Below are 17,556 nucleotides of genomic sequence, written 5' to 3'. Positions count from 1 at the left end.
GATTAGGTGCGTGCAGGTCGAAATGATTTCAAGATTACACAATAATTGACATACAATACATTAAAAAAAAAACAACATGTTAAAATATAAATATAAACTGCACCAGCTGTACGTGCAACAGTTAGTTAGCAATGAGTGTGCAGTTATACGTGTCAAAATCTAATTGTTAACAGTCAAATTAGTTGCCTGTGGTAGAACCTGATTATAAACTCCTGTCATCTGCATAGGAGTTCGATGTCAGTGAGAAAGTAAAAGTTCTTTAGTCTGAAAATCCTGAATCCTAATTCCAGGGATGACTTTTTAAAATGATTCTCCGTTTCCTGACTGCAAAGGTCTCCCCATCTATTGTTTTTTTTTTCTTTTTTCTTTCATAATAATGACAGTGTGTGGTTCATTATTTGCTCTGACTTGTCCTTTTAGGAATTTTATTCCATGTATAAAATGCCGTTATAATTCAAACAGACAGCACGTGTACAAGCAAAGACTGCACTGATATCATCTATCTCCCTCTCTCACACAGATACAACAGGGATCGTTTTACCGCATGATAATGCCACTTTGCAGAAGAAGAAAAAAAAAGAAAGAAAGAAACATGACGGAACGTGTTTCAAATACCACGCTGAGTTCCCCGCCTCACAGCCCTGAGCGCACTCGCACACTGTGTATTACAACTCAATTGTTTGGTGGCCGCGGGTCTTTTGTATTCAGTATCTGGGTTAAAAGGCAAAGAGTTTCAACTTTGATCGGTGAGAGTGATGAAAGGTTGCGCAGCAATCCCGCTCAGCCCCAGCAACGTGGCACAGAAATTACCTGTTGTGATAAACGTTATCGGATTGTGACTACTTTGCTGACCACCAAAAGCAATCTCTTTACACATTTATTAATATACAGCAGCGATGAGATCATGCACCAGGTGTTCGGCTTTTAAAAGTTTTATGGATTCCGCAGTGACCATGAATCAATAGCCTACGTGTGACTGCGTGTTATGTGTGTGTTGTGTGAGTGTCTGTGTTGTGAGAGAGGACAGACAGATGCTTTGCCAGTAATTTCCCCGGTGCACCGATGCGCTCATTGGTGCATCCCTCCAACGTGTCACCAGTTTTGGTGGATTACCCCAGATATCTTCACCATCAGGAGAGTGAAACACCACTCCGTTTTCTCATCTCCTGCCTTCACGGTACCCAGCTGCCAGCGAGGACCTCTGAAAACATTTTGGAAACTTCTGCCTTCCAAAGACAACTCGCAAGCGAAAGGATTTGAAGATCTTTATTGGTTGTTTACGCACCCCAAGTGCAAGAAAATGCATCTTTTTACTTCTGAGGCAAAGATGACGTCGCCTTTGCCATTCTCAACGTTTCTCTTTTTGGCACCCTTGCTGCTCAAGGGTCTCTGGGTCAGCGGCTCCCCGGGCTGCCCGTCTTGTGGCTTGCCGGCGATGGAGAAAGGCGCAGAAGAAAGGGTGATGATAGAGTTCGCCAAGCAGCAACTTTTGGAAAAGCTGCACCTGAAAGAAAGACCAAACATCACGCAAACGGTGCCCCGGGCAGCGCTTCTCACTGCGCTGCGCAAACTGCACTCGGGGCGCGTCAGACAGGATGGCACCCTAGAACTAGAAAACAAAATACCAACTAAAGATCAAGGCTATGAAATAGTGAGCTTTGCAGATATAAGTAAGTTTGACATTTATCTTTTACACTGTACAGCTGATTTCAATAGCGCGAAACAGTACGCTAGAAATGCGCAACTGTGTGCGGTTGTGCATAAAATGGGCAAGTTAAGGTCAGGGTTTTCCAGTGACTTGTTAACAGTATTATCGCAATGTTACATGCGATGCGGGAAAGAAAAATAGTATTATACATCAGCATCAGTCATGCACAAACGTTTGGTTTCCTCTGAACATCTGATATTCTTAACAATAATTCTTCTTTTTTAATGAAAAGAAGTAGGTGTATACACCCCTGGACATGTTGCATAACATTGTATTTAACTTCTCCAGCTTCAAAAATGGAAAAAGGTTCAAGAATAAATGGGGCATGTGTAGACTCCTTTCTAATTGTAACAGGTCTGAACTTCATTAACTCCTTCGGATTAAAATCAGTAATTAGGACTTCTGAAGGAACTGGTGACATAAAAAAAAAATCTGGAAGACCTAAACTATTTTCTGGTAAGACAGCTTGTCTGCCTGACAGGGAAGTATTTGAGGGAATGCAGTATTTTATAAAAATGAATGCCATCTGCCTGGCAGTCAACACAGAAACCGTAACTTTTGTATCTTTTAGAGTATCTGAATTGAGCCTCCCATGTTTTCTGCGTGCAAGACACTTATCTAGGCTACAAAATGTAATGTTCCTACACCTCTTGTCTCACCACACATGCCTCATTTCTGCGTGTTCTGCAAGTTTTAGTTTAATTTTGTCAAACATTGTGATAAGGTGTAATGCTTAAAACTGGTAGAAGGACATTGACTGGGTTTAAACTGGTTCCACCTTAGCTGGGTAATAAATGTGATCTTTTAAAAGCTCAAATGAATAACCATTCTTTGTTTTTAAACTGTTATCGTTTCATAGATGAGACCGAGAGCAGCGACAAGGCAAGCCTTAGCCTCACCTTCCAGTTCCTGCAGGAACATGGGCAAAGTATCCAGGTCCTCCAGTCCTCTCTGTGGATCTATGCCAGGTCCTCTGAGGACCCTCACCGAGATTCCCGTCTCCTTGCCCGGGTCTTCCTGTCCGCAGATGGTGGCTTCTCAGGCTCTAATCGCACCCTGGTGATGGAAAAGATGCTTGAGGTTCAGGAGAGCAATTGGCACACTTTCCCCATCACCCACACCCTGCAGTCCTTTTTAGATGGGGGCCAGCGTCGGCTACGTCTGGAGGTCAGCTGCGAAGAAGACGGCAAGAACCTCTGCTCCTTGGACGGTTCTTCTGACGCCTCCCACCAGCCCTTCCTCGTGGCCCAGGTGCGCCTCCGTGAAGACCAGTCCAAAGTGTTACGCAGGAAGCGCTCGCTGCGTTGCGGGGAAGAAGTCACCGTGTGCTGCAAGAGAGACTTCTATATCAAGTTCAAGGACATCCAGTGGGATGAGTGGATCATTGCACCTGAAGGCTACCACATGAATTACTGCATGGGTCAGTGCTCCCCACATCTCGCTGGTTCCCCGGGCATCGCATCCTCATTCCACGCCACCGTCTTCAGCCAGCTCAAAGTCAACGGCATTAACACGGCCACGGCTTCGTGCTGCGTTCCCACTGAGCGCCGACCACTCTCCATGGTCTACTTCAACTCTCAGCACAGCATTGTCAAAACAGACGTGCCCGACATGATTGTGGAGTCTTGCGGATGCACATAAAGGACAGAGTATGGACAGGGTATAGTTATCCGTTTAGTTTTATGCAGCTTGTAGACAGGCAGACGTAAAGAAACACACACATGAACGGTCGAGGCATAGGTCTAGCTTTGGACAAGCAGAAGCTACAAAATGAGAAATGCAAAAAGCTACATCTTTGGCAATACAGATACCAAATGTTTAATTTCTTATCTAAGATGTGACTAATACTTGTTTGAACAAAAAGAAGCGACACATTTACACATGTTGTTTCAAAATGACGTATAGGTTCGGGAAAATTACTGCAGGCACAGAGAGAATAGAGATTTAAAAGAACTATTTAATTATAAAATCTTATAGTAAGTTATGTGTAGTTTTTGAATAGCAGGTTGTTGATGAAAGTCAACACATTTCAGTGCCTAGAAGTGAGTGAACCTGAATAAGTGTACATACTTAGTCTGAATGCAGACGCATTTCTTCATCCATATGTCAGAGGCATACCTGGAGGAGAGGATGGAAAGCAACCGTAAGATTCAACCCAGATGAGGAAGTTGCAATTTCTAATTCAAAACCTTTACAGGGGTGACATGTAGATCAGGCCAGGGTGGAATATTTTAAGAAACGCTTAAACCTTTTCATTGTCGTATAAATTAATTTGAACTTTTGTAACAGTATTTTTTCTCAACGGATGCTGCCAAGATTTGGTTCAAAGAAGAAGTAAAATGTTTTAGGGAGCACAAGAGATTGTGAGCAAAGTATACACCACTTAGCCACGTTTCCAGTATGTGTGACGTTATGGTCACAGTGTCCACATGCAATGTACAGAATCTAACCATTTACTTTTACAGAACTTTTATATTATATATGCTGCCATTTTAAAACAATGAAAGAGATTTCGATTCAGAGTGTGCCTTCTTCACAACTTGAAGACTGAGTTCCAAGTCGTTCTGACGAAGAGATGTCTAAATAAAGTGTTTCTGTTTATCCATGTTAGTTTAATCTTACCACTTTGTTTTTTTTTTTGTTTTTTTTTACATTAATGGCTTTTTATGTGGACCTGTGATTTAACGTTTTCCTTACGCTCACCAACCATTTCTGTCATATTGTGCATTATTCTTTGTTACAGTGCAAGTACACGCTGACTGAAAGGGTTTGAGCTGGTACAATCTGCCCCAAGTCCAACCAATGCTGCACGCAGCTGAAATATGTTCAATCAGCATCTCCACTGTATTATTTACACACGTCGGCTAATCTGTTGGGTAACTGTGGCTCTGACAGCATATGAACCTTAGGTCATTTCGCAGCAGTGTGAGCAAACATTTAGCTATTGCTTCAGTGTCAGGTAATGTGAAGGTCTTTGAGGATGTTGGGTCAATGAGCATGTGCCGTTGCACGTTGGCATTTATAGCTCTCAAAGTCTAAAGTTTTCCCAGGTGATTTAAAATTAGCCGCTTTCCAGTCAGCGTGGTACCTGTTATCTGTATCTTCCTGGCGTCTAATTAGCCCTGGTTTATAACTGTACGATTCATATTTGGTTTGTGTGTGATGTAAAGCGGGATGTGCATGTTGCAAAAAATACCAGAGGGAGAATATTTAAAATCACTTGATTTGAAGTGTGATGCTGGTGAGAAAGTCTTCAAAAAGAAGAACGTGAGTATTGACTCATGGCTGGGAAACGTGAAAAAAGTGGTGCGACTGCTCTCAAAACAAAAAGTGGTAAATCCCTAATGGAAAAAGATTCTCATTTTCAACTTTGAACTTGGCAGCGGTGCAAGTGAGCCCAAGACTGACATCTGTCAGCACTTGCCTTTTATGTTACTAAATATTATACAGTAGGAGAATTTAATGTATACATATTATAACATACTGCACTGCAAGCACCAAAGCATTCAGTATAGAGTGGAAACCCAGGCCTTGTCTACAACTCGCCTATATTTACCCTAAGCAGTGTAAAGGTCAGCGTTTGTCCTCACTGTGTTGGTAAGCTGCATGTCTTAAGGACTTAGATTGTACTGCCGGGATACGCAGGAAGCATGTTCACGCAGTACAACAGGGCATTTTGCCCAAAGAAGCAACGCGTTATCTTCCGACTGCCCTCAAGTAGTTTTCACTTCTCTCTGCTGCCTCTGAAATCTGCACTAATGCATTAGAATAACACAAATTTTAATGCTGGAATTTACTGAGCATTGTATCTCTCTCGTAAGCACTTCCTGTCTCAGGACTCAATGTGACATTGAGGTGCCATTTTAACATAACTTACTAAGCACTTTATCACCCTACTGTATTTTTTTTTTTTTTTTTTTTTTTTAGAGCAAATTTTGCTTGACGGGTCTATTACTGTACTTATAACTCAGGTGGGCGCTACCTAAAACGTAGACAGGCACACCAAAGCAAATGTCAATCAGCTTATTTTCTTAAGCTCTAGTTGTGTTTGAACATGTGATATTGTATGAACCTGCAGAGCAAACGGGTGATGCAGGAATCTGTGTACATTGTTACTGGTGGGAATGGAACCAGGATATGAAATTATGTTTCAATTCAAAATGGTAATTATTATCTTTATTACTCTTTTGTATCATACTATATTTGATGAAAAATTTCTCACTTGTAATAGCATGTAAGTGTCGCACTGGGCTGCAATGACATGATTACAGTATAAAGTATATTTTTAATAAATAAATAAACATTTTCAAAAATAACCATGTGGTTACATTGTGTTTTGTTTTATATGTTTAAATCATTGTCTCACAGTGTGCAGAATACTGGTCAATAGAAATTAGATTCAACTTGAACTGACAAAACAAATAGCTAAACATTGTACTTTTTATCTGTGTCTAGAAAGCTGCAATTGCTTAAACAGAACTCCCTCATCGGTTCCTGAATTCACCCAACCTGATCTGCCATGTAATCACATTGATACTGTTGGTAAGGCAAAGGGTGTGTTTGCTCATACAAACACTGGAAGTGGCTTTATGGACTGTCTGTGTTTGATGTGTAAACAGTTGTCACATTCCCTTGGCATGTTATCATTTTCACATCATGCGTTTGCATATGAGACAGACTCCAGGCTAAAGCTGACACGGTAATATAGAGGAGGATCTCCCATTAAACAAAGAAACGATACCATACCTATTCTACAACCCATTTCAGAATGATTACATGCTATAAAAGTCCACAAAACCATTTGTGGTGGATCATTTGTCAAAATCCTTGGCTTGTGTTCCCTCTTGCAAACGTTCCCTAAAAACCAAACATGGTGCCAATCTTACACCATCTGAAATGGACTATAACCAGTGTCGCAGTTGTTACCCTTAGGCCTACTCTTGTTAAAGATGAGAAGAAATCCGACCAGGCGATTTTGTAGCCCTGCTGCTGGCGCGTACTGAAGCTTCACTCATGACAAACTAATCAGCCGTTTTCTCCAGATCTGGATTCGAAGAAAGCGATCAAAATCTGAACATCGCTCAAGTGCATGCCACCCGCGGCATCAACGATGACGATGATACGAAGCAAAACCCAACTCCCGAACCAAAGCTGCAGGGCAAGCACAACGTTTTCACAGTTGTGCTTTAACATCAGGTGTGCATTCACGTTACCGTAAAGTCAGACAAGAAATGGTAATACTTTCATCTCACCAATGAGTATTACGTGACTGTCTAATATCCTGGACAGAGTCTACATTATAGATCAAAGTTCCCTGTTGTGTGCTCTTGGTTGTTTTGACAGAATAACTCTTGAGTAAGTTTGGTTTGAAATCACCGTCTGTAAATGCAGATATAGATTCAGTTATAGACCCCTCCACATATCTGTATAAAGCTAAATTTGTGGATGCCAGCAGATCTCATTTTTGTCATTTCTTGGCCTTTATCATGTTATTATACTCCAACATCCCAAGGAATATTTTCTCATTTAAATCTGGATTTAATAGATAGATTGGGTTGTAGTTTTCTGTCACCGTTTGTATACAAGATGTGTAGAGAACTTGGTTTGAGGCAGACGTTAATTTATAGACCGTCAAATGCATTATAGACAGCTTTGATAGTAGATGTTTCTTCAAAAGATTTTTTTTTCTAGTTGAAGCCAAACAAAGCAATAAACTGTCCATCATGACACCTAGTATGCAGGGTGATAAGGACATCATATTAGGAGAGTGACATTGATGTTTTAAACAAAACAACAACAACAAAAAAATAGCATTTCCATTCACCTCCATTGTGTTTAGTATGACGACTGATGTTTCGGGAGTGGATGTCTTAAACCTTGCTCAAACTAAGCCAAAACAATTGGTCTGGACCAATACAACCAGGTGTACACAGGGTCAAGAAAGCCATTATGGCAGTCCTTCAGGAAGTAGTTGAAGCACACACTGGATATACCTCATCTCATCTTCTACCACCACTTATCCTCGCTAAGGTCGCGGGGGTCTCTGGAGCCTATTCCAGCTGTCATCAGGCGAGAGGCGGGGTACACCCCGGACAGGTCAGCAGTCTATCAAAGGGCTAACACAGAGACAAACAACCACTCACACCTAGGGGCAATTTTAGAATCACCACGAAGCATGAACACCACTGTGTAACCACGCTGCATATATAAAATCTGCGTAATGATGCCACAGTATCCCAGCAGAGACTGAGATGTGTGGGGTTTTGTAGAATCTGACCAGCAACACAAATGATGGCGTGACAGATAGAAATTTGAGTAAAGAGCCCTGCTGATGATGCTGCTGGTTGAAGTACACGGCTAAAGCCTGAGTTTCTGTCTGTGTGATGGTTTTAGAGCATGGGGACAGTTCATGAGAGGAGGCGAGTACTCTTTGTCACCAGGAAGTGACAGCGCTGGACCCGCTCGAGGAAAGCAGATAAACGACCTACTCTGGGTAAAATAAAAGCCTACTGACTTACTGATACACTGACACACTGACCCACTGTTTACTGTGTGCCACTAAAACCCTAATCCTTCACTCCGTTCGCAATCCCACAAATCCCCTGGGTTAGGGTTAAGATGTCAGTCAGGCTCGTCCCCCGCAGTGTCATGACAGGACAACACGGGAAGGAATCGTTCTCACACTCTCTCCTTCCCCTCAGAAGGCTTCAGGTAAACAGTAAACAACGCTGTTGTGATGATTGTGTAGATTAGTGCACAAACAGCCATGTAGTAGTAAAAACTCCAAGATGAAACAACCCTTTTCTGTATGTTCCAAGATTTTTGGAAGTCATGTGTTTCATCACATTGAGAAAATGCTTGAATAGTTACATTTTATTACACTAAAAAGTGCCATCAAACTCACTATAAACCTGGTCTAACCAAAGCACTAATCATTTTACTTCTAACTGTTATTAAATTAATTCAGTTTCATTTGGCATATTTCATGTATCAGTATTCAAGGACAATATCTAAACTTTATTTAAATCTCTCAGTGGTTACAAAGATACTACTTTGGTATGAAGCATTGTTATGATAGAAAACTATTTTATGGTAGTACAATAATTAATCTGTTTTAAGAAGAGTCAGTTTTCTTGATGGACATTAACCTCAACCCTTGTGATAACTCTATGGCCATTTCAAATGGCCTACATCTGAGATGTCGTCTGTATACTTGTACTAATGAAAGCGTCACTTCAAATAACTTTAAATCCACAGGATGATCCCATTAGGACAGACCCAGTTGCCTTTTATATCTCAATGTGTTACATCAGAATTGCCCTCTTACAGAACAATCCGGCATCCTTAATGTGAACTCAGTAGGTCGGAGATGTGCTCTGGACTTGGTGACCAACGTAAAAGAGGTCATTTGATTTCAGCCGCCGTCATTGAATAAAGGCAGCTGTTTAAATTTGTATTTGTATCAAAGATTAGAATTACGTAAATGTACTCTATACGCTGTCAAATCATATAATTATCATCATCTGCACTGTGTGTGACAAATTAAATAGCGCTGAATGCTGGCAAATAAAGGCCATGTAAATATGCTCCAAAATGGACCGGTTTAGGGTGGATAATGTGAACTGCTAAATTATTATATCAATATTTTAAATGTAAGATATTTTTCACAGAGACCCTTTATTAATATATCTTTATCCATTGTTGTTGATTGCTACTTAAGAAAGCAAAATATTTAAGATAAACTGGTGTTGAATTTTTAATTCTGAAATAATTTATTATTTTTATTATTATTATTATTATAAACGTGCATGTCAGCTTTAGAGGCATTGCCAAGCCGTTGGCACTGCATCTGTTGGTATGCTGCCAGTGTTTACCAAATTGTGCATCAGTCCGTTCAGTTTCGCCACGTGGTGGCGTTGTTCGAGTAATAAGCTTGAGGTTTACTAGTTGAGATTTACCACAGAGAAAAAATCCACTTAAGATGACTCCTACTTTACTGTTCGTGCTGTTTACTCTGTCACGTTCACCTCCAAGAACCTCAAATTCCAAGGTTGCCAACTTGATTCCAGATCAAAACCAATATTTGAGCTCAGGGACTATAAACACAGATGGAGTGTCCACCTTGTACAAGAATCAGTTGTGTCTGCATCGTCATCTTTTAAATCTTGGAGAAATCAATACATCATGTCTAGACAAATGTCCGTCTGAACCATCATGCCCGATCAGTGCTACTTCTTGGAGTTCAGAGACTGTCACCAAAGACAGGGCTGGGAATAGTGAATATTGTCTTCTGCTATAGTTATATTTACAGTTTGGTCAGCAGAGGGCACTAGGTTTAGTGTTTGTATGTATGGATGAGTAAAAATTAAGATAAAGTTTAAAGAAACAGCTCTGAAAGTTGTCCGTGTGTATGAGGTGTGGACCTCATGAGATCTAAGGACCACTTCAGGTATGCGTCAAACAGCGTTGTCAGTCAGTACCCTTTTCATAGGTATTCCAGCTCACTGTTGAGCAAGAATTTGTTGCTGATGTTTACTGGTCAGTTTAAGTACTGAGCCTTGATAATAATACTTGGCATGAGGCATCAATATAACATGAATGAGGAATGTGGAAAGAGTCTTATCAGTCTGAGAATCAATTGTTGGCAGACATATCCTTGAACTACTCCAACCATGTGGCTGTGTTGTGTCCTTTGTATTGGTTATACTACAGTAGAACGCACACAATCTTACTTCAAGATGATTAAGGTTACATGTACATTTAGCTGGCATTTGAGGATGAAATGAGCCTCTGGGTCTCTGTACGAGTAATGTGTTTGGGCATGCCAAAATGGGATGTTCTATTCAAACATCACCATTGAATAGGTTGTAACCTCTGACTCCCAAGCCTCTGCTTGTTGCTAAAATCACAATTTCACTGTGAGAGAAGAAACCTTTGGTGGATCAAAGGTGGGAAAAAAAGACACGTTTTAAAAAGCTCTGAGTGTCACTCCCAGTGTCCAGAGCCTAGAGAGGCATTTTCAAATGTTTGGAGCAGTGTCACATAGAATCTGCTCAAAGAGATCAGTTCTTGGAGCTTGAAAACCCAAGGGTACAGACTTAAGATACAGTAGCTCACTAAACCATAACTTTTCCTTATCAAGAAAGCTCCCAGTCAGTCTTTCAAACCTTTTTCCCATCTGAAAAATGCATTGAAATCCCTTACAAGCCCTCAGCCTGAGGCAAGTCAGAGTTGGTACCTGTATCTCTTGTTTAAACACATCGTGACATGCACACTTAAAAGCCAAACAGGTACAATATTTGTAGCTGTCAACCTGACAGTTCTATGCCACTTGTAGCTTACGGTACTCACTCAACAGCTTCTACTTCTCCAAAAGAACTCCCAGATCCAGGAGGCAGTCCTCCACTCTCGTCAGCATCATCTACATTTGAAATAACATCAGATATATGTTAAAATCTGAACAGATTTACAGCTCAGTTCCCAGATCTACTGTATTTATGGGAGGTAACTGGAAACACAATTTTGAACTTTTTGGACACTGCACAAAACAGGTGTCTGAACAACAGGGTATGCTTGACTTCTTCATTTGATGTACCAAGGAGAAAACACTGCGCTATGAGCCTACCAGGTCCACAGATTGTGCAGAGCTTTGACTTATCGTTGTTTACAACTTGTAAACAAGAAACAACACAATACAATAAGCAATAATGCAAACTACAACAAGCAAAAAAGGCAACTGTTTGCATCCTGCATTTCTCTAGTCAAAGCAGCAATGAATCTTGGGTATTACTGACTACTGAGTATTTACATACGCTACATGCACACAGAGTTCATGGATCAGAAGTTTTTCGTGGTTTTGGTGACACAGTCAACTCCAAATTGTTGACTGATACAAACCTTGGCCCAAGATTCTAAAAATCATCAACTTACCTTGTTGATGTAAACTGGACTAGGAGCACAAAATGAATTCTTGGATCACGGCATCCGTCAATAGTGTATTGATTTGGTTTGAGGAACTGTAGAAGCCAGAACAAGAGACACACAAAGACTTGTTTTAAAAACTTACACTGGATTTGCACAACCACCCTGGTATGCAGACTGCCTTGGTCCAACAGTGGTTGAAGAATCTGCCTGGGGAATACCAGGTACACAGGTCTTCTTCTGGTTCCCAGGTCTGAGAGCTGGTGAGTCTGTTTCCCCAGATCTTGCCAGTCTCGCGCCAATATTCTCTCTATGACGTGCCCAAATTGGTTGGGGTGAGTCTCAGTCAGTCTCTGCAGAACTCAGACAAGAGTACCGGGAATCAACCTGCCAGTGCTAGCTCCTTGATTAAGTTGGTTGCAGCTGCATCAACTCACCTGACAGAAACTAGAATCCCCAACCTCTTCCAAATTTAAGGACGGCTTTAGCAAACAGTTGTCGTCTACATGGCTGCTTTCGAGCTTTAAACCGGGGTCAAGTTAGCTAAAGCTAAAGGTACTGCTGCTAATGACTAAACACTTGTCACGTCCTTCTGGGATGTTCTGGATGTCCAGCTGTGCTGTGTAGCAGATGCTGTGTAGCATCTACAAATTGGAAGCCAAAGTAATCACCATTTATGCGTTACTTTTACGATACAGAAGCCACTGCAGATTCTATACATTTGTTTTTTTTTTGGGGCCACATGGGGGCAGCAGATACCAGAAGTTAACACAACATTGCCACACTTTAAACCATTCAGACAAAATGTTGCATGTGTACAACACCAACAATAACACTGCATTGGCATTCAGTTACAGTTGTGTTTCTGGTTTGTGGGTAAATGTAGGTCTAGCATTTACTTTTACTCTAGGTTTGTGTCCACCAATTCCTGAAGGATGACTTTGACTGTTCTGACCAATTCTCTACTTTGTTCACCAGCGAGTTGCTGCATTTGTCTGTTGTTTGGTGTAAGGTAGATTGAAGGAACATTTTCTTAGAGATTTTTCAGTGAAATAAAAAGAAGCATGAGTTGTTCCAATGTCAGCGTAAAAAACAAAATCACTTGCCTGATCAATATATGGGAACCAATAACTTTATGAGAACACTGCACTGATAAGGGTCCAAGCAATAGGGCATGCCTCTGATGTACCAATGAGAAAACACTGTGCTATAAGCATACCAAGCACTAAAAAGTGCAGTGCTTGTAAACAATCAATTGTTAGTGCAAAATGTATTTTATTGTATATTTATTGAATTCTGCTTCAAGCAGTATACAGAATAATATGGATAAGGAAAGGCAAAAAAAAGAAAGAAAAAAAACAACAACTACAAGATCAGCTTTGTTGAAAAAACAGGCTTTTCTTGCTTTAAAGGACAAGTGTGTCAGATGTAATGACATCTAGTGGTGAAGTTACAGATTACAACCAACGGAATACCCCTCCACCGCTAGAAGTTCATGCTAATATCTGAAGGAATACTTCATTAAATGATAATTTAATGGACTGATTGCATTAGATTCTGACAGAAACTAGTCTACTGTCAGAATAACTGGTCACTATATATAACCAGACATACAAAAATATTTTCGAGTTAATTATTATCATAATAAACCTGTAAATTATTCAGTTCAATCTGATTAAACCTTGAGGAAGCTCTTGTGAAGTTTGAACTTAACACTGCAGGAACCCCTACATAAAATAGGTTCCTGTGTACATAAAAGTCTCATTCAAATTAACCTACAACTCATCGTTAGGTGATTATACATTCATGCAACATAAATAAAAATATTATATTTAATTTCTACTCACAAATCCTACACACTGAATCTGAAGGATGGTTTTTGGAAGGGCAATAAACCAAAATGGCAATTTCCCAGAAGCAACAATTTAAAAAATGGGCAATCCAGGAAGTAAGTGAACATTTTTTTTCCCCCACAGTCTTTATATCTGTGTTTTATGTTTCTAGACTAAATTTGTGAGTGGAAGAGGATGTGGAAGTTATCTGCTACAATTTCTTTTCATACATCCAACAGAGGGAGACAAACTAAGGTTATTTACACAGTTGCAAAAGACAAAAATGCAAAATCCTGTATATATTATTATGAAATGATTCACATATACTACGATCTTTAGTTAGGATTAAGAAACCTGGATGAATGTTTCTGAATGCTTGTGTCTCTAAAACAGGGGGGCTTTAAGGGTGTTTCAATGAGGACAGGGGCTGCTGGATTTAAATAGCCCATGATCCAACGGGAGCTTTCGTCAGCACAGCTCAGGGAATTAATGTCACGGTCCTCGTTGTTCCACCTTAACCCTCACACAGGTCTTACCACACACAATTTCCTGTGGGGACCTAATTCTGTCAAAGACAGCTAAACAGAAGCCATCCAATCAGGTTTTTGTATGCAAGCTTCTAATATTTTTAATATGATAGATTACAGATTTAGTTTAGAGAGCATGCTGGATAAGATTTAAAAAAAATAAAATAAAATAAATGACTCGCCTTATTACATAAAAAACACAAACAAGTGAATTAATCACAGTAAATAAATCAGGTCAACCATTTTAAACTTGAAACTTTTAATTTTCTTTCATGAATCAAACTTTTTCAAAATACCTAATAACTCCAGAGTTATGACTGTAGACGCTGCATGTGTGTGACTGTATACATACCCAGCGCAAAACAATAAGAGTCAACTTCTCTCATCTTATAAAGAATGAAGATCCGTCCGTCTGATTAAAGCTGCAAGTCTGTAACAGACACAAGACACTTATGACACCAGAAAAGAATTCATGTACACATGAGATTTGACTGCACCATGTTAGCCCAAAATGGGCTATGTATGGATAATGGATGTTTTATTTTAAAATCATCTACAAAAACTGTATGATGTAACTCTGAAGTTCTTCTTGTCACCAGATTCATAAAGTTGTTGGTGAATAATACATTTAATGTTAAAATGTTCCCCTTAAGTCACAATGAAACTACTGAACATGAAGGTTAGGGTTAGTTAATTTTGAAATATTGCAAAAACTGTGCATCACACTCTAATAACATAATGTTCTGCCAGTTTATGGCTTTCTAACATTGAGTACTGTGTACAGAGCTGCATCGCTTTCATGGTGTTTCAGTTTGTCTTGTTTTCAACCTGTATGATGCTGCCCTCTGGTGACTGTGACTCAGATTTCTTTTTTTCTTTTTTTCTTTTTTTGAAGTACCTATTGTATGCTTAAAGAAGCAAAGATAAATTTGGCTTTCATCACAGTAAAATTGCAGGCAAATTCTAAAAAAGTATATGTTATTACATATACTTACTGCACCCAAAGACTTAGAAATGCAAAATATTGTCATTTATAACTGCATGTATTCTTGTAGTATTGACAAATGCAATTTTACTTAACACACTGTTCACACAATTCCCTCAACAAGTAAACACACATCACCCAGAAACGGCTGTCAAATATTCAAACTCGTTTATAGGTACACCATGATGTGATAAAATTCATTTCAATTTCATTGGGCGAGAGGCCGGGTACAACCTGGACAGGTCTGCAGTCCATCACAGGGCTAACACAGAGACATACAAGCATTCACACTCACATGTACGGGCAATTTAGAATCCCCAGTTAACCTAACGAGCATGTGTTTGGACGGTGGGAGGAAGCTGAAGCACCCAGAGTGAACCCACGCAGACACAGGGAGAACATGCAGACTCAGTGTGATAGCATGTATATGTTTTGTCTTATTTGCAACACTAATTACATTAGAAATGAAAATACAACATTTATACTAATAATAGTAGTAATAATAATAATAATCAAGAAATCATAAATAAATAAAAAATAAAATAAAATGCTCTAACTCAGTCCATCTCCTGTTTAAATTGTCTTACAGGCTGGTGTGCTTAATCCATTCGAAACAGTGCCAGCAGGTAGTACACCTGCCACTTACACGTCTCACTATCAAATTGAATTATATTTGCCATTCATTACAGGTGCAGTTCCATGTATAGCAAATACAATATTCCACAATTTATTTTTCTTTATAGCCATTAACAATAACTGTAATAATCTGTTTTCCTTAATTTCGCTTGTACTCTGCCCCATAATTTGACTACTTTGTCTGTCTGCTCAACATGGATTAACAGATTCATGCATAATCATTTGTTGTCAAACATTAACTTCTTGTCAAAGAAATTCATAATTTGTCAATTCAAGCAAGTCACTGCTCCTATAGTGGCTATTTCTATAATTTCTAATTTGAAGGGTATTCAGCACACAGGTTGACATTAAATCAAAACTAAAATAACATAGAATGTTAATGTATCTGTAACAATACAGGTGACATATTTCCAGGATTAAAAAATAAATAAATAAATAAAATCTTGAAACATCCTGAAAATATGTACGTATGAATAAATGAATTTGTAAATGTATTTATGAATTCACCTTTTTTTTAAGAAATTGCAGACATCGTTATAAAATTCTCAATTCATGTGAACAAATGTATGGTAGAAATACTACACAAGTGAATGTAATAACATGCAGCAATATTCAGCAGTATATGCAGAACAAATGCATGCTGCAAACCTCATGTATCCCTGCAAATTTACTTTTTTTTGCATGCACGCATGCATGCAAAAATTGTAAATGAACTGACTATTACATCCCTTGATAAGACCACAAGACCTCTGTAGAGTGCTTACCTCATGAATCTCGCAGTGGCTAAAGGTAGAGAGCACTTATGAAGAGCTGCTCCTCCAGTTTATGGGTCTGCAGGCTTTCATCTTCGTCTTCTTCTGTCCAATGAGTAGGGACCTCTTGCAGGCAGAGAGCACCCTTATATGAGCTGCAGCACAATCAGCTAGGGACCCCGGGCCAATGGAAAGAAAACATGTGCAAAGGACCATCTGTAATGGAAAAACAAATCCTGTAATAGATTTGGTGGATTTTGCTGCACGCGGGCACGGTGTCCAGCTGCCCTGATTCTTAGTGGCAGATGCTTTCTCTCCCTCTCACTTGACCAACCTGCACATTCCTCTGTATCCTCCGGTCGCCTCAAACCCTTAAACCTGGCTGCGGCTGCACCCATAAAACACTTTAACCATCAGTGAGTGATGTTTTTATTAATGTAATGTTTGCTCCAATTACACGTCATGACATGTACATATTCTTCCCACCCAATAGTGGAACTATTTCACTGTGTCACATTAACATACTTAGAATCATAGCTTATGAAGTAAAACTATATTTCAGCAGTGTAAATCTGCACCAAATGTTTCCCATTGATAAAAGAAGGTGAAGCAGCCTCTTATGCGCGGCTTTGACTCCTCATGGTCACTTGTGCTGAATGGCTAAAAGCTTTTGCTCTGACTTAACTACAACATTACCACGCCTCTAATCCATCTGGTGCTGTAAGCCCTCGATGAGCTTTGGAGGTAGACATCTGTAACTCTTAATTCTGTCCCATTCACCTTTCCTCTCCATGCCTGAGCGAGAGTAAAGGTGAGCTGGATTTGTACCTTTTATTAAGACAAGCTTGTTTCAAACTTACTACTTTGATTTTGCAAGCGCGGTTTGCTAATGTTTTAGACAACAACCGATGACTTCATTATGTGTGATGTGTATACAGGCGTCGCATCGCTCGCTGCCGTCACCCAGTTCAACTCTGTGGAAGCACTTTGCGTCATTCGCATCATTCGTTACGTTTTTTCAAGCTTAAGTCAAATTCTTTTACTTGACAAGACAGGAAATCTGAGCTTTATCGCCGCTGTAATCACAGTTCATCACGCTTTACAACATCAACATTTTTATAGCATGATGTGCCAATAATGGAAGCCAGGCCGCACAATTTTAGTGAGGAAATTCCAGTCTGAAGTAATTAATTCA

The 17,556-nt window shown here is 39.7% G+C and overlaps 1 protein-coding gene and 1 long non-coding RNA gene across 2 annotated transcripts; one reads left to right on the top strand and one right to left on the bottom strand.

Moving 5' to 3' along the window:
* The first annotated feature begins 985 nt into the window (after window positions 1-985).
* LOC125006527 (inhibin beta B chain) lies at window positions 986-5,645 on the top strand. The gene is made up of 2 exons (XM_047582636.1): window positions 986-1,670; window positions 2,568-5,645. The coding sequence occupies exons 1-2, from the start codon at window positions 986-988 to the stop codon at window positions 3,347-3,349; spliced, it is 1,467 nt and encodes a 488-aa protein (XP_047438592.1). The 3' UTR covers window positions 3,350-5,645.
* LOC125006528 lies at window positions 3,699-16,531 on the bottom strand. Its single transcript, XR_007112593.1, has 5 exons — window positions 16,374-16,531; window positions 14,341-14,418; window positions 11,639-11,724; window positions 11,060-11,129; window positions 3,699-3,826 (listed from the first exon to the last, which is right to left on the bottom strand). It is a non-coding gene; the product is annotated as an uncharacterized LOC125006528 (long non-coding RNA).
* Window positions 16,532-17,556: the final 1,025 nt, after the last annotated feature.

Source organism: Mugil cephalus, chromosome 4 (genome assembly GCF_022458985.1).
Source record: "Mugil cephalus isolate CIBA_MC_2020 chromosome 4, CIBA_Mcephalus_1.1, whole genome shotgun sequence".
Classification (NCBI taxonomy): Eukaryota; Metazoa; Chordata; class Actinopteri; order Mugiliformes; family Mugilidae; genus Mugil; species Mugil cephalus.
Note: the sequence above shows the minus strand (reverse complement) of the source record. Positions and strands in the feature narration are given on the sequence as shown.

What these genes read in the sequence shown, in the direction of transcription:
- LOC125006527 (XM_047582636.1), top strand. Translation starts at nt 986, where the DNA reads ATGTGTGTGTTGTGTGAGTGTCTGTGTTGTGAGAGAGGACAGACAGAT. An exon ending in AGTGAGCTTTGCAGATATAA is followed by an intron (nt 1,671 to 2,567) that starts GTAAGTTTGACA and finishes ATCGTTTCATAG; the next exon opens with ATGAGACCGAGAGCAGCGAC.